General features: G+C 38.6%; 2 protein-coding genes across 2 annotated transcripts; one reads left to right on the forward strand and one right to left on the reverse strand.

Moving 5' to 3' along the window:
• Positions 1-18,415: 18,415 nt before the first annotated feature.
• Positions 18,416-21,153, reverse strand: LOC124304770 (thioredoxin domain-containing protein 12-like). Its single transcript, XM_046763390.1, has 3 exons — positions 20,267-21,153; positions 19,957-20,182; positions 18,416-18,472 (listed from the first exon to the last, which is right to left on the reverse strand). The coding sequence occupies exons 1-3, from the start codon at positions 20,542-20,544 to the stop codon at positions 18,416-18,418; spliced, it is 561 nt and encodes a 186-aa protein (XP_046619346.1). The 5' UTR covers positions 20,545-21,153.
• Positions 21,154-21,743: 590 nt separating this feature from the next.
• LOC124304428 (protein mono-ADP-ribosyltransferase PARP14-like) lies at positions 21,744-24,201 on the forward strand. Its single transcript, XM_046762672.1, has 2 exons — positions 21,744-22,196; positions 22,411-24,201. The coding sequence occupies exons 1-2, from the start codon at positions 21,872-21,874 to the stop codon at positions 22,671-22,673; spliced, it is 588 nt and encodes a 195-aa protein (XP_046618628.1). The 5' UTR covers positions 21,744-21,871; the 3' UTR covers positions 22,674-24,201.
• The last annotated feature ends 448 nt before the right edge of the window (positions 24,202-24,649 follow it).

Genomic DNA, 24,649 nt, shown 5'->3' on the forward strand with positions numbered 1-24,649 from the left:
TCATACCTATTTTTACGAGTTTTTTATTTATTTAGTTTTTTTTTTTTTTTTTTTTTACTTCAAGATGACGGAAACACTTGGAACAATTCGAATTTCAGGACTTTATTATTCATAGTTTCAAGAACACTTCATAATTTTTTCATTAAAATCAATAACAAAATGACAGCATGGCGCATATAAGAAGAGAACGATCATGTTTTCAATCCGGTAGCGCAGATTCCTCGGTCAATTTTTATACAATCGAATTGAAATTTTGACACAATTTTTAAAACTTATGTATCGATTCGAGCTAGGGGCTAGATTTTTCAATTTCTATCCTAATATTTTTTTCAACAACTTTTTGTTCAAAATCGTTTATATTTGAAACGAAATTTTTTCATAAAATTCAGGCTACGAGCTCGAACCCAATAAAATGTTGTTAACTCACAAAAAATTTATTTATATCCGCCATGCGGCTATGTTGTTATTAATTTCAACGAAAAAATTTTAAAATGTTCTTGAAACTATAAATAATAAAGTCCCGAAACTCAAATCGCTCCAAGTATTTTCTTTTCTTTACAAAAAAAAAAAATAAAAAAATCTTCAAAATAGGTATGCTTGTAGACTGTCGAATCTATACCCCCCCCCCCCGATAAGGTAAGTGGAATGATTATTTTACAGGGCATATTCGATGAAGATGAAAAAAAATTTTGAAACTATTTCAGACGAATTTAAGACCGTTTTTGCACTAATAATGCTATTCGAACAAAAAATGTTTACAATTGTCACGTTTATCCTTCATGTTATACTTTTGTGTGAGAATCTTACAATTGAAAAAGATGCGAGAAAAAGAGTATAATAAAAAAAAAAAAAAATTGGAGCTACTTTCTGTGTAGATTGTTTATGCAACGTGGTGGCGGCGAGGGTTTTGAAAAATGCAAATACACAGACATAACCCGTGCATAGGTACCTATATACATACGGAGTGTAGAAGTTGGGCTTATTTCAACGGTGTGTTTGAAGAGGACCGTATATATTTACTATTGTGGTGCCGAGTGGCAAAAGAGCGTGGAAGTAGGTATCTATCAAAACTGTCGGCCGACTATAAAGGGCGTATGCAGGGTGCAGAGACTGCGAGACTGGATACAATAAAAACATCAGCGAAACCCTTCACCCTGTCCGGTATAACCGGCGATAAAGACGGTCCCGTTTTCTCATCCTTAAAAGAAGCAGAACTCGACGTGGAAAAAGAAGAAGAAGACGAAGAAGAAGAAGTAGGAAAGAACGGACCACTGTTTGCATAAGAACGTTCAAAAATGCACGGTTGGATTAAAATCTTACATCAGAGTCCAGCACGCATTTTCATATGCGAAGTTTTGAACAGCCCAACGTCGAATCGAAATTCAATCCATACAGAAATCAAGATAACGAATTGAAGACGTTTAATTTATCGCGAACGAAGAACTATTTTTTTTTTTTTTATCAGCAGCGATATCAGGCCACGTGGTGTCGTCGAAGAAAGGAATAAAGAATGATAGGAAAACGTCATAAAATTCACTCCCCACACCCTATGACGAAAGGGTGTAATAAATGGCCGGATTATCAGAGCTAGAGAGGTTTGTGCGTTTGACAGAACAGATATATAATCTAAATGGGTTTTCGATATACTGTATAATAATACCCGAATTATAACCGGGCAACCGAAGCACGTCGGAGACCTTTTCAATTGTATACACACATTTAATGTTTGGAACAATGCTGCGTTATATTATGACAATCTTCGTACCAAAATGATATGGTAATACACACTGAGATATATATATATGTATACAGTTACAATTATCAGGGTGTTTGAGGAAAAAATAATTTGCGATTTTCCTCCATGACACCGCCTAAAAAGTATAAATTTTTTTGTATCGCTTACATCAATCATATTATCAATTTACGTCACTAAAAAGCCCCACTTATTAGTAATATCAAGTCTCCGATTGATGTTTAAGGAGCGTGTCTGACGACTTTTTCATTATTAATTCAATCTCATAAAATAGTTATAATTTGATATGAACTTCTAATTTATAAGAATAAAATTCCCGGTTGATATATCGTTGTGACGGGCAAGAAATAATAATTGAAACGCTACAACGAGTTTCTTCGCAAATTCAAAAAAGATTTGAAACAAAAGTGAAAAACGAAACGAGCGCGATCTTTCACGTAACGTAGAAAGCTCGTATTTTCACAGAATCTTTCTTTTGGCCTGAGCAAACTTTTTAGCGGGTGCCACGGTGGAAAATCGCGAATTATTTTTTTATCAAACCCCCTATATATATATATATACATATATATATACACCTATGTCTATGTGTATGTAAATTATCGTGCGACTTGGTGTGCGTGTAAAATTGGGCAAAAGGATTTATTCGGTCACGTGTCACGACGAAGGCTGGTTAAATTGTGTCCCGATTTTGAAGAGACTCGACGGGGAATATATCGGACAATTATTCCGCGGCGGTTATTTGTTTGATTTCAATAGCCGGTATATACCGGTATAATACACATAGACGAACCCTCCTGCGTGCCACCCTATTGTGGCTGACGTCTGGTTTTGTGAAACCTAGAAGTGGCGGATTTTAATCGCCGCTGCAGCCCACTGGGGTAGAGTTTTAAGTTACCCCTGGTGATCCTCCCTCTCCATCTCAAAACCCCTGCAGCCACCCTCGGCTAGACTAGATTCGAAACCCCATCGACGCCTAAATACCTCGACAAATTTTCAATGTCCGTGATCATGAATGTATAACCGCTTCTTCGCAACAATAATTAATCCATCAATTTTTTTCCACAATATTATTACGCCAGTTTTATTACGATCGAAGTGAGAAAATCAAACTTTTCGCACAACGAGAACGATAAAAGCCTTTAACATATGTGATGATATGCGTGAAACTTTTCACTCACTCTGCAACTAGCGAAATAATTATTCTATTCTCGTTTTTTTTTTTTTTTTCAACAAAAGGACTGAACCCATATTTCGTATACACGATTCGTCTGGTTTTTTATAATTCATCATTTATATCATCGGTATTAATACGAATCGCTGATTTTAAACAAATGTTTTCTACAAATGTAAATATGCAGTGATCCTGCAGTTTATTGCCAAAGTTCATTGATCTGCCGATGACACTCGTAACAAAGACAACGATCGTTGTGTGACGTACCGGATAATGATATTTAAATTTTTATTACCGCTGCGATAATTTTCGTACAAAGTTCGGAACGAGATTTGAATGAAAGCACCTATACATGTAAAATACTTAATAAGCGGTTACACCCAAATGTAATTAATCTTAATTCGTCCCTCCCTCCGCACCGTTCAAACTAATTAGAACACCTCTAAATAAGAAGGAAGGCGCGAAGAAGTAACGCGCGGGGAGGGGGAGGAAGAAGTTAAGATCGAAAGAGATGAGTATATACATACACATATATATATAGATAGAGAGAGAGAGAGAGAGAGAGAGAGAGAGAGAGAGAGAAGTAAGAAATGGAATGAAAAACAAACGTAAATAAAGTAAAATAAAAATAATTGATGAAAAAAAAAAGCAAGAAAAAGAACAAAAAAAAGAAAAAAGAAAAATCGTTGGAAAGTTTTTAATTCAAATTTAATTCCGAAACCTCGGTGAAATATAAATCAGACGATGGGACGAGACGGGGAACGCCTTCCGCCCTGTACCAGCCATAATTCGAAAAACTTTCGAGCAAACAAAAGTAGGGACTTTTGTTCCAAGTTTTAGTTCGGAAGCTGGTTGCGACGGAGCGACGCCCCGACAGTGTTTTGTTCGCTTTGTCTCTTCTCGTTCTTATACCGCGAATAACCAAACTGCCAAACCCCCATACCCACGGCCATAAAACTGGATGCCAGTTTGTAAGGTGGATCAGGTTCGTCCTGAAGATATCCGCCATATTGTTCTGTGACATCGAATTTCAGGAATCTCGATCCCTGGTCGAACTCGTTGACACCAAACCTCGATAACTCGTGTCTAATGAATTACAGTGTTCACGGTGATAAAGCCAAGTGATTTTGGGGAAAGTAGGAGAAAGCTTTGTCAAAATAGAATTCATATAGTACTGGCCAAATAGAGCAGAATAGATATTGGACATCAGGATTTTCCTTGTTTTCATCGTTTCGGAATTCTTTCGACTGCACCCCCAAGAATATGTTCATATAATATTTAAAAAAAAAAAGAATAAAATAATCCTATGTAAATATAAAAATCTTCGGATAATGTTACACGTGCTGGAGGGACGATTGAAATTTTAAATGTAAAATACGTCGAAATTTTCGTTGTATTCTTATTGTTTTTTGTTTTTTTCTCGTAAACTAAAATAAAGTGAAAACATATAATTTGATGGTTGAGAACGATGTTTGAACTTGCAACCAAACGTGGGAACAAAATTATTCGAGATGATCAAACGTATAATCCGAATAAATAACGACACTCGATTAAACCGTAAAAATGATCGTTTTGTGAAGTAATAAAGAATTTTTAGATTCGCTGTATTTGATTTTTGGTTTTGTGTCAAACTGGAAGTATTATAAACATCGTTCTCAAGCATCAAATTGATGTTTTCGAAAACCATTTTAGTTTATGAAAAAAAAAGTAACCGATTGTCCAAAATAAGGGGATTTTAGGGGGAAATTGAAAAACAAATCGGCTACTTTTAGAGAAACAGGGGACTCGCTGTGTAGCCTGGAATTAAGGATTTCCGACCAACAATTATCGAAAGTTTTACACCCATTTCTTTCTTTTCTTTTTATTATTATTATTACTATTATTATTATTATTATTATTGCTGTTATTATTATTATTATTGAAAGAAAACCGTGGAAACGCTTCGATTCCGAGATCCTATTCCCGTTACGTGACAGTTGGGTATTCGGCTGGGTGTAAATCGTCAAGATATTTCACAGGCAAGATGATCTATCGGAGCGATTGGCTCGGATAGGTTTTGATCCAGGACTTGGATTACGAGGAATCGGTGCATTGTGGGTGTTAATTAATGCACGCGGTGCACGTGGCCGGGATGGGCGAGATAGTCTCTGGCCATTAATTAGGAATGAGCTTCGGCTAGGCGTCGCCTAGATCACCGTTCTCCTGCACGGTTGATCCTCCAAAAACGGCCGTCCGAGTGAGGTTAGGAATTAAAAAAGATCGGAAGATAAATCGCATCGAGCGAACGCGAATTGATATATTCAATGGAATTTTTTTTGAAATTTAGAATATCGAAGTGCGGAAAATTCAAAATACACAGAAAGGTCCGAGCATGGAAACCTACTTGAGAATTCTTGTTTCGATTTTCATACTTTACTTTTCTACAATTTGTCTCTTCTATTATAGTTCGTCATTCTGTATACATATAGTTAAAATTTTTAATATTCTACGAGATAAATTGTCACGTTTTTGAAAATACGACATCGCGACGCTTTTGTATTCTAATGTTTTCGCACTTTCGTCCCCACTTGTTTTGGTAAAAAAAAAAAAAAAAAAAATAACTGTCATTGAAACGGAAATAAAAAATTTAGTTGCGCGGTAAAGAATATTTGTAAAATTCTAAAATGAAAGAAGGGTGTCAGTTTTTGACAATCGATAATATATGAAATGACCGGTGTAATAAACGGGGCGGAATGTGATCCTCGTTGGTTTCAAAGAGAGAGAGAGAGAGAGAGAGAGAGAGAGAGAGAGAGAGAATGAGAAATACAAAATTAAAAAAAAAAAAAAAAAAAAGGAGAGGAAAAAAGAAAAATATTGTACGATGTAATATATAGAGTGCGGGGAAACAAAAGAATTCTTTATGGTTCGGACCGCCCGTAGCTTCGATCAATTTCGAGTTGTTCCCCTCCTTCCGACGGATCGCAAAGCGTAGGTATAACGTATAAAAAGTCAATTGAAAAGTAGTCGAGAGTACAATAACTTTGATTCTACATACACGCAGTGGGCGATATCCAACCGCGCTGCCTGGAGCAGAGTTTTCTGAAACGAAATGTCTGTAACGTACCGAATATTAAACGCCGTCGTGCAATATGCGCATACTTCGAATCCCTGAAATTAACAATAGACGCAATCCACGTGTATATTTGACGATTTTATTATTTTACCCGTTTAAGCGTGCTGCGCGTTCGTCGTACAGACGTTTCAGATCTAAATCTGCGCGGTAGCTGAAAAGTTATTTGTTTTTTGAATTGTGCTTTTCTTTGCACCGACTTTGTCCGTCGATATCGAATCCCTCTTTTTTATTTAACGAAGACTTCTCGTATTATATTTATGACAACGGATAATAATTGCTGGGATCACCGGTTGTTCGAAACTTTTCATGGGAAATCGTTCGTGAAAATGGGAGGAAAAAAATTTGGGGCCGGATTGAAATTCCGAATTTTTTCAGGGAAAAACTTGAAGTAAAGAAATCAAAGTTTCGAATAATCGGAAACCCGACAAGTCAAAGTTCCGAAATTGTGAAGATGAGAAAATGTAAAAATCTGAAACATTGACGTTCCGAATGATCCAAGATCCAATTTTCGATATTTTTGCGTTCGGAATCCTGACAATTCTGATTTTTTACACCCACTCGTTGAATAAGCTAGGCTATGCGAGTGAATTTAAATTTTTTACGATTTTGCGCTATCGAATTTTACTTTACGAAAATTAGCTCTAATCGTATCTTGAATTTTTGGAATCTTGCATTTCGGAAGTTTGAGCCGTTGGGTTTTCGACCGTTCGAAACTTTGTTGTTTCTTCAAAGTTCGATTTCCTTACTTCAGGTTTGGCCATGAAATAATTGAGAATTATACGCTTTCGGAACATTTAAAATTGGGAATTCGAACCCGACCCCTAAAATCTGGCTCAAGGTTGATCGTATTGAAAGGAAAAAATTCTCAGTTCATTCGAAATAAATCTACACACGTTGTAAGTAAATAAGTGGGTATCGAAAATCGTATCGGATCACTTATAATCGATGTACAATAATTTCCCGCAGTCCCATTACGCATCGAAATTCTACAACACAATACAAACACGTTGTGTCCCTGACCGCAGTTCCCGAGTTTCTCGATTCTTTTATAAACCGTATATAATCACTCCCCGTTTAGGACAGAAAAAATCTCGAATTACTCGAGAAGACAGGCTGCAGAACGGCGGGACAACGCTCGGCCAGAATTCTCGACGCATGTAACGGACAGGTAAAATACAAGGATATAAACGCAGGCCGTTGTGTGTAAGTAGAGAATACGTTTTAAACGAACGAATTTCGCCTGTCTTTCCTGCGTTGTGCTCGCGTTATGTACACTACTGTACATAAATAAAAGGCAAGTATAAGGTTTTTCCCTGTGAAAATCCCTCGCGTAGCAGACACTCGTCTTCTATCGGCGCAGAACGCAGAAAGGTACGAGAGAAAGAGAGAGAGAGAGGCCGAGTGTCGTGTTTCGCACCCGACACGCCCTAAAAATTTACTTTATTTCATTCCCTAACTGAATTATTGTCTTTCGATTATATGCCCCACTGTGTAACTCAATATCCAATGATTTACGGAACCCAATATCGATTCGCACACAATGCCTCGTAGAGGATACGTCCATGTGCGGATACGCGTGTGTTGCACAAACATACGCCCGTCTGACCGTCTTCTCCGCGTATTCCACCCGGTTCTCAAAACGGAAAAAAAAAGAAATGCCCCAGCAATTCGACTACGATTTTTGAATTGATCTAACCATTTTTAGTGTATGACCGAGTGAGATGAGAGTAAAAAATTACGAGTCGAATGTTGGTGGTAGAATTTATATGTTAAGATTACAAAAATTTGGTGTCATATTCGCCAACAGAAATGTAACAAATATCGCAAATTCGTTCGTTACTTTGTGAAAAAAATTGTGAAATACGATCGGTTTGACGAATGGTAAAAAATTGATGAAATTTTCAGTTACTTAAACAGAGCTCGCTTTAACGAATGATAAAAATCGACTCCGTGTTGAAAAACCCCTGGGACACTTTCAAAGAATCGACGTTAAATCGGGACGAGTAGTAAAATTGAAGATCGGATCAATTTTTTTCCCTTCAAACGAAACAAGTGTGCCGAATAACAAAACTGCGTTAATTGATTCGAGCCATGAATCAAATGGTGGTAAATAACACCTTCGAATCAGATCGATCGAGGGTTTCATTCGCGAAGACACCGTGGAACGCGATCTCTTCGAGGAAGAATTATACACTACCCCGAGTAAAACGGTGAAAAGGACGAGTTCCTTAAAAAACCTCAGAGAAAAGCGCATCGATTTCCGGCAGGCATCCCGGTAAACCGATATACGTTTCTTGTGTATACCTGGCTTACTTCGGGGCGTTTATAACAGTCTGGAGGGTGGAAAGGCGAACGAGTAACGCACCTCGCAATCGAAGCAAGACGCGTAACGCGAACCTTGTTTAAAGATTAGGGATTAACGAGCATCGACGTGTGTGGGTGACAGGTTACGAGCAGGTATGCCACTGCTTATACCTACCCCTTTACCAAATGGATTCAATTCGTAAAATGCGAGCTTCTGGTTTCCTACCTCGAGAAAGAATTAAATTCCCAATTCCCATTGAAGAGGGGAGTCCTCGCCACCCTGCCATCCTACGGCCAGACACGGGGATGATAAAGAGAGATCCGAGGGATGAAGAATTCTATTGTACGATTCGACATTGAGCCTTTGGTCGCCCCGATGCATGATATACTACGGAATAGTATAGTGTAAGGTCGATTGTAATTCCGGGCGACGTTTTAACCATGACAAATATATTCGAACCTCGACTGTCGATGAGTTGGAAAAAAAATTCCCATCTATTTTCTTTTTTTTTTTTTATCAATAGCAACCCTACGGACAGCAAAAATACATCTTCCGAAGAAGAAGGTGTCTTTTCGAGGTCACAAACCGGCGCAAGTTTCGTGCTTTCTCGATACCTTATCGTGCAGATAACAGTTGTTGGTGAAAAACGAGGAAAAGTGATGGAAGTCCACGATGCAACGGAGAAGGTTGTCGTAAAAGAAGAAGACCAAGAATCGACGAAAAGAAGAGGAAACAAAAGCTGCCCGAAAAGGATTCCCGATTGTTGATATCTGTCGAGGTTGATCCTCGGTTAAAGACTTGAATAAGAACAATATATATATATATATATAGATATGTATATTTATATATTCGTTTGAAAAGGGTTGATCGCTGTGGTACACACATGTGTATATATACGTTTATGCCAAACTAGGCGTATCGTGAAATTAGATTCAAATGAAGAAGCCCTTTGGTAAGTTTGACATATATCTTTGATCAAATATATTAATATGAAGCGAGGAGATACCGGGTCGAGTAAAACGGACGATAGGAAGCGGGGTGAAAAGAGGGTTTCGTGTGTGCCCAGGTGCGGAAATCTCTTCATATACGCGCTGCACGCTTGAGCAAATTATTTCATAACGCGGATCGTAGTCTCTCTCTCTCTCTCTCTCTTCCTTAATTTCATTTCATTTCATTATTTCGGCTCGTCTCCCATGCCTACTCCATTCATCGCGTTCTAACTCCTTTCTACCCTCGCGTAGATATATTGTGGGTAGGTAGGTACGCACACCGACGGTGGGTCATTAGGTCGCGAGGCCGTAACCTATTATAATATATCACGTATGTTTGTGCCTTAAACGTACCGCGTGCGGAAACGGGCAAGGTATGGGAATACACCCCTTTTATCTGATCATTACCCACCCTTTTTATACCTCGTTTAAAAACGGGAGACCGGCAAGAGTAGATCGGCACGGATAATACGGCAGATTAGCGAACAAGCTAATCTGTTCAAAAGTTTTTCAAACCTGCAGCGTATCGTGACTATTATTGTAATACCGGTCAGGAGTGGATAAAAAAGAACATCGACGTTCCCTTTTTCTCACCCCGGAAATGTACGAAGCGTCGGATTGCCTCGCCCAAGTATACTTTTGTATTCTCGAAAAAGTTCACTTCTCAAGTCGGACAATTTTCATATAGTTAAGTAAAAATAGATGTTATTCTAAGACGAGATTATGATTAAACGTGAGAATCACTCACCGTAGATGATCGGCAGGTGAACTGAAGCAGCGGAAGGTGAAGGCTGCAGGCACATGAACTTTCACTCACACTTTGCACGTAATAGACAAAAAAACCGTCAAGTTACTGAAACGAGTATTCCATGAATTAGAAGTAGAAGAAAAACGAGTTTTAAGAATTAATTATGGTTAATATATATAAATGGTCGAAATTTTCAAACGACGACAAATCTCAATTAATAATCGAATTTATAATTGAATCGATACGAATTTGCAGTATGATTTTAACATTACGTAATAAATAACTGATCAGTGTTTGAATTTTTTTTCTTTTCTTTTTTTTTTGCGCATAGTTGCCCGTTTAAAAAAAATATTATTTAATATTAGTTAATTTCATCGACCGTTCAAATCACTTGGAAGAAATAGTTAATGAAGTTTTATAAACGCAAGTCACTTTGAACGGTCTTTAAATATACAAATAGTGATTTAAGTTGGCTAATAAATTATTCAATCAAATAAAAGCACACCGCGTTGATTCGGTTATACCTACATGATATGAGAATCAAGTGCGTCTGATCTTTTCGAACCTCACGAATACAAAAAGCACTTTTGGAGATGAGGATGAAACGAGTAGCCATATCAGGGTGGCCGCAAATTTACAGGAAAAAAAATTCCATGACATTTTTCCAGTTTCAACAAGTTACCAAGTCCCTGAATCGTTCAGCTTATCAACTCTGTAATCGATTGAAATTCAATTCAAATTTAAGAAAAATATAACGTACAAAAGAGTCAGTTTAAGCCGATTTATCTTCTCGACGAAGGCAAGTCAACCTGTTACCTCATAAAAATGATTTCCAACTCCCATGACAGAAAATTGATATTTTCAGTATTTTCCACGACCCAATTAATTAAAAATCCCCCGACAATTCCAGATTTTCCAGAAGTCTGGCCACCCTGCCGATCTATCGGTGTATACAGCTACTTGTTCTTGCGCACGGTGTTTCGTTTCTCCCATAAAGTGGCTGTTTCGCACCAAAAGATCGCCTCCCCCCGAAATTTTATCGCGGTGCATGCGGTATAACGAAAAGTGTGATAGAATGTGTAGAGAGCAGGGTGCACGCAAAGACGTTGAAATCGAAGTGGAGAGGTGGTAAAATAGAATCGCGGAGTAGATCACCGTGTATATACAATATACATATATATATATATACACGCGAACGAGTGTGCGTCGCGAGAGAATCCAATATAACTGCACACGTTTATAGGGACAGTGAGAATATATTGGGAGCGGATATTGAAATACTTGTTGGTAGTTTGAGTCGAAGGCGAGAAATGCCTTTCCCGATGCCATCTTGATTGCACACTCGCGAGGATCACCGGCCGACTTGCCTTGGCTTGGCTTGGCTTGGCTTGGCTTGGCTTGGCTTTTCACCCCGCGGTCGAAGCCCCGCAGAATTCATGCCGATGATGAATCACCGCGCGCGCTTTTCGCGATAACACCACCTCCTGGCGTCGAACCGCTTTCGACACCTGTCCGAAGCTCATCCCGAAGGAATTTTATAACCGAACTACTCGAATGCCAACGTCGAACTGACCGATTGCGGATCAACGTTCGTCGCCGGATTGTATACAATGACGAAAGGTCGGCTCAGTGTTGATGTTACGCTCGTTCTGTCGCGCTAGACGCTGGAAAAGATTATATGGTTATCAGCGAAATTTAATCCCGGCAACGAAATTTCAGGGCTAATATGCGTACGGTCCGACAGTATTTTTAAGCGACCAAAAAGTTTTGTCGATTTTATACCACGCGGGAAATAAAACGTTTCAGTAATGTTTGAGAAAAGGTTTCGCACCGCAAACTCGTAGATTCTGTTGCCATTGCGAAATCAGATCTGCGCAATGAAATGATTTTGCAAATATTGAAGAGTGGTTGTTTAATTGTTGTAATTGAAAATATTATCGCTCGATCGTAATTTATGCTACATGAATTTAACGCCACGTCAAACAACGACGGTGAAATATGCCGTTGAGAAATGACAGGCTGATTCAATGGCATTAAACCAAGGATGATTTAATTCTGCTGATTATGCTAGACGGAGCCCTGAAGCCCCTTCTAATAACTGCTCATCTTACTTCTCTTGCGAGAAAGGATTTTTAACGCGTTACGGAGAGTATTTTACCACTTTGATAAAAAATTTTATAGATTTACGATTTAAAGTATTATTTTACAGCGGTAATCAATTAGTAGCTCTGATGATTTCATAAATTTCACTTTATCCACCGAATAGATTTAATGAACTGTACGAAGTGATATTAATTGAATCAACCAGAGAGTATTCGATATTTTAATAATAACATGAAAAAAGTATAATTTCATTAAATTGACCAAATTAAAATCGATATTTCGTATTTATAAATATATTTTATTCAGTAAATGGTTTTTGCAATTTTAAAACGATTATTTAATTAATTTTGATACTTACAACAAAATATTGTGTTCTCACGAGACAATTATCTACAAAATACGTGTAGAAATTGATTTGTAAAAAAAGTGAAAAGTTTTCTCTGAGTGTACGGAAACTTTCCTGTTTACACTTTCATCGATATTCGTATACTACTTGCTGCCAGATTTCGTTCGCAAACTGAATCGCGATCATTTGAATTTAAGATAAATAAAGTTTTGCAGACTTGATCTGATATTGTACCGAGATGATTAGAAATCACGTAAGGCGTTAAAATCTTTTCAACTATATTAATTTTCCTCGGTAATTGAGTATTTGAAATCACAGTTTCCAGAAAAGCGATAATGAAATTCGGTACTTTGAAGAATCCTTGATCGTTCTTTTATCCTGTGCACTGTGAGGAGGAAAACAATGAGAAGGAAACATGCTTTGTTCTATCCATTGAATTGCAAAGTAATTGAAAGCTTTTACGGAGATCAAAGGACGGAGAAAATCGGGTCTGGTAAATTCTTACCATCAAACTTGTTAGAAATTGTTCATTTGAAAGAGAAACCTCACCTTCCTATCAAATTTTCCGATAGGAAGATTAATTTTTTTCGTTTAAATTATAACAAAACATCAGATTGGTACAAATATTTGGCAACTTGAAGAAAATGCAAGAATTTTGTCACATTTTTGAACGTTTTTCCAAAAAAAACTAACTAAATCAAACCTTGAGTATCTTCCTGTAAAACTTTCGACTTGTCTTTTTCTCAAAAAGTAGGTACTTTGAACACGCATCTTCGCTTCTTTCAATTAAACAAACAGAAGTTACCCGAAGTATCTTCGTAAAAATAATCTTTAAATTAAAATTGCCCGCAGAAACAAGGAGCCGATGGTATATGCGCTGACGGGATACACGCGCATAAGCGAAAGTGCCAATTCGGATCGCACCGCGGCTGCAGGAGGAAGGCGGGATCGGGGATGAAACACGAAGTTGAATCACTGCATCGAGTCGAGAAACTCGAGGCGGGAGCGATGGATAGATAGAGTCAAGATTCAATTAGCTCTAGCTGTCAACCGCATGATACTCGTCGATTCAACAATACCCAACCCTGCGACCCACCCCTGCACCTATCCTACCATCGGCGTCGCCGGCTGTCTGGGCGAAATGTAAGCAGGCGAAACCTGTGCCCGAGAAATCGCGCCCGATTCCTACCTGAAAAACGCTCTACCATGCCTGCTAATGTTGACAAAATATAATCGATTTTCGAATCAGTGTGATTTATTACACGGTATGACTGTAGCTTGTGTTGGAACGATCACTCGGTAATTATCGAGATTGCGTATTTGCACTCGTGTTTTTCAGAGAAAGACATTCATCCCGAGGAAAGAAAACGACGGTTTGTTCTGCGACGCCGGTTGAAAAAAATGATAAAATATTCGTCTATATCGAGAATTCAAAACTGTACGAATGCGCGGATAAAATGTAACTTTTTACGGTCACAATCGGATTCCGTGACTTTGAAAATACCTAAAACGCACGCTTTCAAAAGTAAAGATTTACCTGAGACACCCGAAAACATTAAATTAATCGATGACCTTGTTCCGCGATTTTTCGCAGTTAAATGGTTAATTATCATTCGTCGAATGCCTAAGGTGTTAAAAAATGTCAACCGTACCTGAAATTGAATTTAGCATATTTTTTCAACAGTTTATCTCAGTTCTCAGGTACGTTCGGATTCTGAATCGATATCGAACGAACGACGTAACTTATTCGTTATACCGTGATAAAGAAAATGAAAGAACGAGGGATGCTGAAAATGATCAGCGCTGCATGCGCGGTTAATAAACTGCAGCGGGAGACGGAGGCCGCGGTAAAAGCGCGATTGAAAATTTTACCGCTAATGGGGCGGAGGGGCGGGAATTTGAACGGGAGGCGGGGTGGATTCGATTGCGGGAGGAATAAAATTTCAATTATCAGAGTCGAACACGGTAACCAGCTCGGTGATTTCGAAAGGCCGGACTGCGGCGACCCGGCCCGGCGTTTTGCGCTGATTCACAATCGAACGCGCAATTTTCCCATCCCCCGATTTTTCCCGGCGTGTATATACTCGGGATACTCGGGACTCGGGAGCCGACGAGGCCGTGCCAACCTCCGTGAAAGAATGTCAACAGATTCGTATACCGGTATCATTTACCCCCGTGGCAAAGCGACGCCAACCATTTTCAATTTATTTCAAGTACCTTTTGGCGGCGGTAGCACAGCCGGAAACGACGACGACGATGCGGTCGATGCCAATCTCTCTCCGTATACATTGCACATCCGGGATACCCGAAGCTGATATTGAGATCTCAAAGTTATTTCAATTCAAATATCATCCCCTTTGCGCCGCCCCCGCGTTCGCAAAACGACGAATATTATCGGGCGCGAAAGAAAAAATTCCAACTTCTTACGTCTCTTACCTTCGCGGAGAGAATATAATAACAGACTTCACTCAAAACTGCACGAAAATAAGGACACGTCAGGTTTTTAGGCAAGATATACTTACGATTAATAAAATTTCAATATTTACTCTATAGAAACAGTGAAAACAACTGTGTGGTGCGGACTAAAATCTGCTGCATTGTTATAGTAAAAAATATAGTTGACATGGGTGTGTTTCACCCTCGTTTCCTCAAGTTTTGAGCAAAATTTGCTCTTTTTTTTCTCCCCGTGTACGATCCTGAAAATTGTATAATGTGTTTGGGAAGTAGAAATGCAGTAGGATCAGAAGTTATCGCGCTTAATTACTCGGGACAAAATGTAATCGTCGAAATCACACGAACAATCGTCAATTTCGTACATTTTGATTCAATTTAATCAAATTAAATTTTCAAAACCCCGAGATTTTATCATTTGCATATGTCCGGTAATTTATTCGGGAGTAATTAACTGCGGCTACCGGATCACAAGGCTCAAGATATCAAATTTTCAAAAATTCGATTACCTATTTCCCATAATTATAATATTTTCCCACACTTGAGTATTCACAATGTCGGCAAAAAAAATGTTGTAAAGCTTGATAATAAGCTGCAACTACCATAATTCTCCAGCAACATGTTAAATCAGTTTTTGTATTCCAGTTTCCAGGTTTGTTTTTGGTAAGATTTTAATTTCCAAGGTATTTAAATCCGGAGAGTTTGTTAATGAAATTGTTTCCGCAAGCTTATTCCTAAAAATGACTGCGAGTTTCGTCCGTATTTTTAAACTGTTCAACTATACAATCGCGAAATAAACTAGACGAAAAAATGTTCTTATAAGTACACAATTTCTATGATTTTAAACGCTACGGGCTTCGTAGAATTGAACGCTTCGTTTATCAAATTCCATAGGTTTTATAAAGGTTCGTCGTCGACCGCATTGGCGATGATTCGTACCAAACTGAAATCATTTTCAAATCGCCGCATTAATTGCAATGTTACTGGTTTTTTTCTTCCTCGTTGTTTTATAAAATTGTTTTACAGAAAACAATTAGAACACGGCTAAATCCGTGTTCTTTTCACAATACCGAAGTGAACTTGTGTACCTATACCGATTCCTTGGCGAGGAGAAAAGAATTGGGATAAAAAAAATTCGACGTACCAAGTACAAAAACCACATAATTTGAGTGAAAAGAAATTGACTCGACTTTGCAAATTTTCTACCTTCAGTCAGCTCGAATCTCTTTAGAAAACTATTTCTTCCGTGAACGAACGGAGAGAATAAGAGAAGAAAAATAGGGATAGGTTACAACTACGATATATCAACGATTAGAGAGAGAGAGAGAGAGAGAGAGACGAGAATTTTTCCGGAGGTAAATTTTTTCACGTTCATTTCTGTAAAACCTCTGCAAAGGGATGCCGGACTTTTTGTCCTGCATCTTCTACTCTTCAATGTCCCTATAGTACCTTTATACCAGAGGAAAAATTGCGTACAACCATACTATACGAAAATATAGCCGCTGTTAGCGTAGTATCCACCATCCGTCTAAAGTCTGAAGAATCCTTGCGGCATTATATATTAGATCTCCTCTCTCTTCTATTCTTATTCAAGTGGTGGGTAAGGTATACGTTATACGACCCGGGAACCGTCGTCCTCGTTTAAAACGGAATAAAAGGATGCGACTTGACCAAGGAAATCGGAATATCACGACGATCCTATCGCGGATTGTTAGAAAACCGAATCGGCGGCATCGAGTAGGGCATGTCTTTTTTTTTCTTCTTTACTTCTCTTCGTGATTCTGCTCTGACGTTTTTTCTCCTCTTCGTTCTTTTCATTACATATACGTATACATATACATCCTACCCCATACCGCCACACCCGTATTGCGTAAAAAAAAATTTTTTTTTTCATTCTGCGGTATACTTGCAAGATTAATTCTTTTTCACCAACCACTTCCACAGTCCCATTTCGACTCATAAAAAACGAACAACGGGTTTGCTCCGAGGTCAAAAACACTTTTCATCCGATCGAAAAGTCGGAGACGATTCATTTTGGTCGAATAGATAATACGAGCTAGATGATACTTTAATCCTTCGTTAAACTTTTCACCACGAATTCATACTCTTTTCTATCATTGTGCATGTAATTAAAAGAATAAATTAGGGAAAGAATAAAAAGACTACGAGCAGACATACACGTTGCGTGAACTAAATTCCTGCTTGTGTTATTATATCGCCGTGGTTATAGAAAAAGGCGAAAGGTCTACGAGGCAATAAGCATAGAACGAGACTGACAATGAGCCTAACTTCTAGTGACTCAATTATTAAATGTAAACCTGCATAGGAAGTAAGTGAACAAAAATACTAGACCGTTTATACGGCATTCCGTTGGCAAGGGTACAATGTATAGTATATGCGATAATATAACACGGGCAGCAGCAAGCAGCAGCAGCAGCAGCAGCAGAAGCAGTAGCAGCATTTGGTCCCAAGCTGCATGGAATTAAAAACGCGGAACGAGCGAGTGCTGAGCGTTGCCGAGCGATGAAAAAAAATAACGTAGTTAATTAGCACCGGAGTACTTTGCTCTCGGTGAGTAATGTAATAATAAGCAAGGAACAAGCCTGCGGGATAACTGCTGCCGGCGGTAAACGAACGCAGAATGCTCAAACCTCCCTAGAAACCTTTAAATTTAACAATTTCGCTTCAGAAATGAACCTCGTCGAGTACCCTGCAGTCCCCCCCGCTGAGTACAGCCCACGATTGCAGCTTCCATTGCATCTGCAGGATACGAGGTTGGATATGTAATATAAAAACATATATATAATGTGCATCTACGTAAGGCCAGCGTAAATTATCCATGCAGCGTCTCAAATAATCAACTAACTTTTAGCTAATGATTAAAGCTCGAAATCGATTGATCGAGATCCGACTTGTGCTTCTCATTCGACCAATCAATAATGAGCTTTAACGTGTTGTTATGCGTTTGTGCGATCTCTGTTCGAAGGCCTTATCCCGTCCCTAAAGGATGCCACCGAAGTGTCTTCCCTTTGACAACTAATTGAAGACGTCGTAAAATGTCGCATTCGTCGACTTCTGGATATCATTTAGGCATAATCTCTTAGGCGAAACTGAAACACGGATTATAGGGCATCTTGTAGACATTTTATAGACGGCAAGTGTGATATGTCTGGGATATGATCTAACAATTATTTTCCCAAGTCGCGTTCTCCCATAATAGCCACTGAAAAGAAAATAGTACTGCTTGAAAGAGAAAAGGGACTAACATCATCGCGATAAAATGTGTATTACAGTATAGAAGAATCCGAGAATTGAAGAAAGAAAAATGTGCCTGAGTCGACATGAAAAGCGCTTACGTCACTTATTCGAGTTAACTTTAGCGTGCACTCGACTCGACCCTGTGTACCTATACACTTTCTGCCTTAATCTATATTCTACTACAGATCTTGTCTCTTGAACTCCGTCCTGCAAGTAGGGTAACAATGGGTCGACATCTGCGGCAGTTAAAGAGCAGAGAGATTTCAGTAATATGATACAAGGATTCTATAATTATTTGCAAGTCAGTTATACCGAGCGATAAGAGCTGGTTTTGTTTCGACCATCGCCGTCGTCGCTTTATCTTCTCTCTTGCGGTAAATTATCCATTTCCCCGTGGCCTTTCCGCTTTTCCAGAATTTCTTCGCGTATCTCGAATTCACTCGTATGCTTGTGGGTCATTACAGAAATGGGTACACGGAGCACGTGGATTTGCATTGCTGGCCGAAATTAAAGTGAAAGAGAAATAGATGAGGTAGATAGACTAGGTTCCGCGGTGAAGGCACGGCAGTACATGTATTATAGTACAACCGCCGTGCAGCCATTCTTATTTCTCATTTCTCTCTTTCAACTATACAAAAGAAGCAGAAGAGAAGGTGAAATTGAATTGGCAACATCATTAAACGACGCACGCGAGGTGGAGAGCCGCATTTCACGCCCGGCAGATCTTAAACCGCGTTTGAAACCGACGAGTCTCAACGGCGGAAATAATACAACTTCTGTGTTCCGAACGATCAAAGCCTCGTGCCTGCAGCCTACCTGCCTGCCTGGTCACCCTCAATCTTCCTTCGCCGACAGTATTTCAACTTCCTTACATACGTCAAACGCGTTACACATATATGTACGTGGTCGTAACTACAGGCGACAGACGCGCGGGAAGGAGAATCGCGCAACTGCAATTCGCAACAATAAACATCTAATTGAAATTGTACGTAAGCTGCAAGGTGTATATGTTTATATTATAAGCTGTTTTTGTAACAGTTGACATAATAAGTAGAGTCAGCAATTGCGGCAGACCTCTTTCATTGTCGTTTTTCGCAATATCACTATTCTGTTCAGTTACTTATTATTACTGCTGTTGAATTTCTCCCAGACATGGTGATATCGAAATTGGCAACAGAGGCATCAAAGTATATAAAAGTTACGGCAAGGTGTAATGTATGCGGAGAGTTAACAATGTTGTGTACAGCGTTTGTTAAAGCAATGTTGTTGTCTATAATGGCAAAGAATCGCGCAAGAAGCAGTCTTTTGTTCGCGAAAAAATATTTGCCAACACTTGATAAATAAAAGAGTATAAGTATATTTAGTACATAGTTGGTTAGAGAGAATGAAAACGCGCAACTGCGTCACGGCACGCGAAAATGCACGTCAAACACAACACGACTCAACGACAAAACATTCGATATTATTCGATTCTTATTTTTATATTCAATTTATACTCGTTATTCCTACTTGGGATACAGGATATTAATATTTTTCAAAGCAACGCACTTGTTACTGTTTCTTCGTTCATGTATGCGTATAATGATTAATCGTGTGTACGCAAGCGTAATTACACAGTGATGATGGACACACATACGGTTCGGCAATATTATCCGCGGAATTCCGACGAAGTGACGGTAATACGATGCGTATTATTGTTTAAAAATTCTGCTTTCAATACCTGTGGAAACATTTTCAAAACTCTGAGCATCGAATCAACGATCTGTCCGACGTTCCAGTAGTGATACTTGTAATTCGGTTCTCGATTTGGGTCCTGGTTGTCAATCTCACGCAGTAATTTACCGTCAGGGCAAAAAAATAGGATTCTTGGAACGTAAGCACCATCCGGGACAAATTTATCCGGCAGCTGTTTTTCGCCCGAAGCCTCGACGTTGACCATGACGAAACTGAATAGAACACATAGGCAGGTATGGATGAATATCGATGAGAGAGGTATTCGAACAGAGAATCTGAATTAAAAATCGCCTTACTGCTGGCTCAAGTCGAGTAGTTTTAGAGAATTGGCAAATTTCGGACGGAGATTTGCGCAGGCTGGACATCCGAGCTTGTGGACTACTACCATTATCGGTTTTCGTGTTTTCTTAGCCTCTGTAAAACCACCGGATACACTTCTCCATCTGTATGACAAGCCAAACCCATGATCGCCCGAGTTTTCATTGCCGGAATCTTGGGCTATCACCCTCGCTACCACGATTGCCGGCAAATGTAGCAAGGTGACGGGTACCAAGGGCACTATGCGTATTTTCATGACTCACGCAGAAAATTTGAAAAGTGGACCGAAGTGGCCGAAGGTTTTCACAAATGTGTGTGCGAGCAAGAAGTCGAAATACGGCGGAGGTTGCTACGTAGATTTCGAAGATGAGAGCAGCGACGGTCGTGCGCTACGTTCACGCCGAATCAAGAGTGCGTTCCGAAATTAACTCGCAGCGCTAAAAACTCCCTAAGTAGATCGAGATGTAAAAAATACTGGTATTAAGGGTGCGTTCCGATATTAGCTCCCGGTGCTGTCAACAATCTTTTATCTCGTTTGCGCTACCGAGTTCGTGAGTAGCTCTGCCTCTGCCCTAGGGTGTTCTTGGCTACCAGTTGATTTCAGAACGCACCGTAAGATTCTCAATAAAATTACCCAAAAATGCTGTAATTTTACCGTAAATTGACGTAATTTTTTTCGTCTAATCTTGTGTTGTGAAATTACGGTCATAATTTTTCTCGATTATTTTACGGTAAAAATAAGGTGTCATCACCTATTTAGATGAAAAAATACCGGTCAGGTTTTTTTTCGTAAATTAATGGTCATAAAAAAATATGACCGGTCATGTACAAAATTGCAAGAGTTAATAGAAGTAGCGCGTCCTTTCTTTTTCACCCCTCCTAGCATCATAATTTTCGTTTTATTTTCGATGGAATGCAATATGAAATTCACAGTCGATTACGAATGTGTTGATAAATTTATTGTAGTTTCGTTACAAAAATATATGCCTAAAGAGATGATTCTTAGTTTTCTTAGAATGTTAGTATATTTTTTTTAGATTAAGTATATATTTTATGATGTAACCAGTAGTAATATTATTCGCAGTCACTTTGTCAGTTTGTCACGGTAGAAATACTAAATTTACCGGTCATGATTACCACTTATATTTCTAACCCTAAGTATCTCATCGCCAACTGTGATTATCCAGCTGGCGAACTCGTTTGTACATAGGCCGCGCGGTGGCAGCACCGTTCAGGTCGCAACAAGAACTACGCAAAATCACTGTCTTCCTACCGAGCCGCGGTATGTGTACGTAGCGCTATCTCGACGCGACCCGGCGTACCAGGACGATGACAGTACAAACTACAAGCATACGATCGGGTACCCGGCATGCCGCACGGCTCGATATCTAGGCAGCAGGGCCTTGAGGTGAACTTTGTTATAATTTCAGGGGAATCCCAAATAACAGAAACTCGACGCCATGTTGGGTGAATGTAATACACGACGCGACGGCAGAACAGCAGTGCCGCCGTGACTGTATTGGCGTCTGGTGTGAAGAGTCAGGGTTAATTTTTAGCCTCTTCGAATTGGGGCATGAATAAAAATGGAGTTATTACAATGTGCTGTAACTTCAAATAACTTTGGATTGCGGAAAAAATTCCCATGGAGTGTACGTCACGACGGAGATGTCGACCCAAAAATCGACGGCAGGAACATACGGTCCAATGAAATAGAGTTCTTAGCTGAGCGTTTGGGCAGCCAAATATCCGTCACAGAAGGCACCTTCATAGGTAGAATTGAAAACCCTTGCTTATGGTCTCGCTACGTACTACACTACGAGGAAATGAAGGCAAACTTGACAGCTAGCAAAGTTACAGAGCACATCGTTGTTCATGCCACCTCGATATCGGCTGCGTACGAAATAGCAGGTAAAGCAAACAAAGTTCATGTGCGCGTTGTTTTTGTCATTTCTGTTGCAAACTTGTTATGCCCAGCTCTATGTGTATTTTCGCAAAGAGTATCTGAACAATATGTTTGCGTTAATTAGTAAAAGCATAATAATAAAAACGAAACCAAATCATCCAATCAAACAACATTGCCCATGACATTTTTATTCATTACCTTGTTGGTGACATATTTCAGACAACAACTTTGACTGGAGGCTTGTAAAGCGTTATCGCTTTGGTCAAGGTGTTAGCTTTGCCAAAGATGTGAACTATGCCGCTTCTCAAGCAACAAGAAAAGGTGCCTACATTATTGCTGGAATTCTTGTTGCTGCAAGTAAAATAGGGAACTTCGGAACCCAAATACCACCTGGCACTTTCGATACTACGACGAATAAAGCAAAGAGTGTTTACGTTAAATATTACGACAATGACTTTTATCCCTACTACATAGCTTACTGAGAAGATTTTACAAAAAACTGTATGACATCACGATTACTTTATGTAAAATTTTAAGAAATCTATTGTATACACCCAAAGTCACAATGGCTTGAGATTTAAAAAAAAGAATGGTCGAATGTTAGAAGGATCAAAATATAAAATTTTCAAAGATGAAAAAACTAAATTGTAATATTATACAAGTTTCAAGGGTCCCAGTGTAGAAAGTCGAAATACAGAACGACAAAACATAAAACGGCAGAATCTAGAATCTGTACACGGTTTTATACAATAGAGATGAATTCTGACAATTCTATATTCTGGTATTACATACTTTGAATTTTCTATTTTTTTAACTCTCCATACTTCGACTTTCTACATTTCATAGTTTTATAAATTAAATTTTCGCTTCCGCAAATATTCGATATTGTGGCCCTTCTATTTCTTGATCTATCTATATTTTTACCCCCACCCAGTCACAATTCATTAATTATTGTGGTGATCATAGTATCTAGATTAGACCTGTCCTTAAGAAGGGCAAAATCGAATTTTAATGGTCTTACCCCCCAAATTGGTTCGAAATAATTCAAAAAAAATGTCCGAATTTTTAAAAATTTTTCCCTCCATATTTACCCACGCCTAGGAAGCCTTACTTTTTCCCATAAGAAAAGCATTGGTTTTTCGGGATTTTTAATCGTTTTTTTACCGCTGCCGTAATTATCAGCTAAAAAATCGCAAATTCTCAGAAAATGTTGACAGTTATATTACCTTTTTGTCCAATTTTTTGGAATTCGATACAAGCATTTTTGGTCTAGATCAATCACATCTTTATTCTCTGTATGTTGCGAAAAACGCGGAAAAAAGTCGATTGATCTAGCCCAAAAATGCTTGTATCGAATTCCAAAAAATTGGACGAAAAGGTAACAACTGTCAACATTTTCTGAGAATTTGCGATTTTTTAGCTGATAATTACAGCAGCGGTAAAAAAACGATTAAAAATCCCGAAAAACCAATGCTTCTCTTATGGGAAAAAGTAAGGCTTCCTAGGTGTGGGTAAATATGGGTGGAAAATTTTTTAAGAATTCGGACATTTTTTTTGAATTATTTCGAACCAATTTGGGGGGTAAGACCATTAAAATTCGATTTCGCCTTCTTAAGGACAGGTCTAATCTACATATACTATTTAGATATTTTTTTAATTATGCAATTATACTTAAACTCTGTGATAGTCCGCATTGTGATCGAAGTTTCTCTATAGAAATAACATTGTCAAAACTTTTTTTCATAGTATATATTCTATTGTAAAAGTGATAATGTTCCAAAAAAAAATATTGCCTTCGAAACACGAGTCGGTTGACTTAAGCTACCCGACAAAATTTAACTTGACAAAAATTATTCAAAATAGTAAGAAATACCGATAGTCAGAAGTCACAGATAGAAAAGTTAGTTGGATATTTTGATTAATCTATTTATTATACAATCTATTTATGTATATATAAATATTTCGTATGTTTATCAATTGCATAGATTATGCATATTTTAATGAGATAAAAATAATAAAATACAAACTCTTCAAATTTCATTTTGATACTTGCTTCATCCTAACTTACAGGCTGTATAAGTTATCTCTATATATAAAGGAACAAGTACGATCACGCACAGCCCAAACCCTTTGACCTAGAAACTTGAAATTTAGAATGCATATTCCCCTCGGAACATAAGCACCCACCAAGAAGCGATTTTTAGAAATTCGAACCCTAAGGGGCTGAAAAGTGGTTAAATGTGATTTTTACGGATTCGACGATATCTCTGCACATAGATGAGACATCGACTTGGTTTTTGATTCAAACAGTTCATAATATAAATACTTAAAAAGTACTTTCTGCGTTTTTAGAAATTTAGACAATAAGGGGTTGAAAAGCGGTTGATCGTGAGGCGCGGAGCCCCTAGTTCATCTATATTTGAGATTCGGAATTTTTTCGCAATACGGTTGATTCTAC

The sequence above is a fragment of the Neodiprion virginianus genome, chromosome 5 (genome assembly GCF_021901495.1).
Source record: "Neodiprion virginianus isolate iyNeoVirg1 chromosome 5, iyNeoVirg1.1, whole genome shotgun sequence".
Classification (NCBI taxonomy): Eukaryota; Metazoa; Arthropoda; class Insecta; order Hymenoptera; family Diprionidae; genus Neodiprion; species Neodiprion virginianus.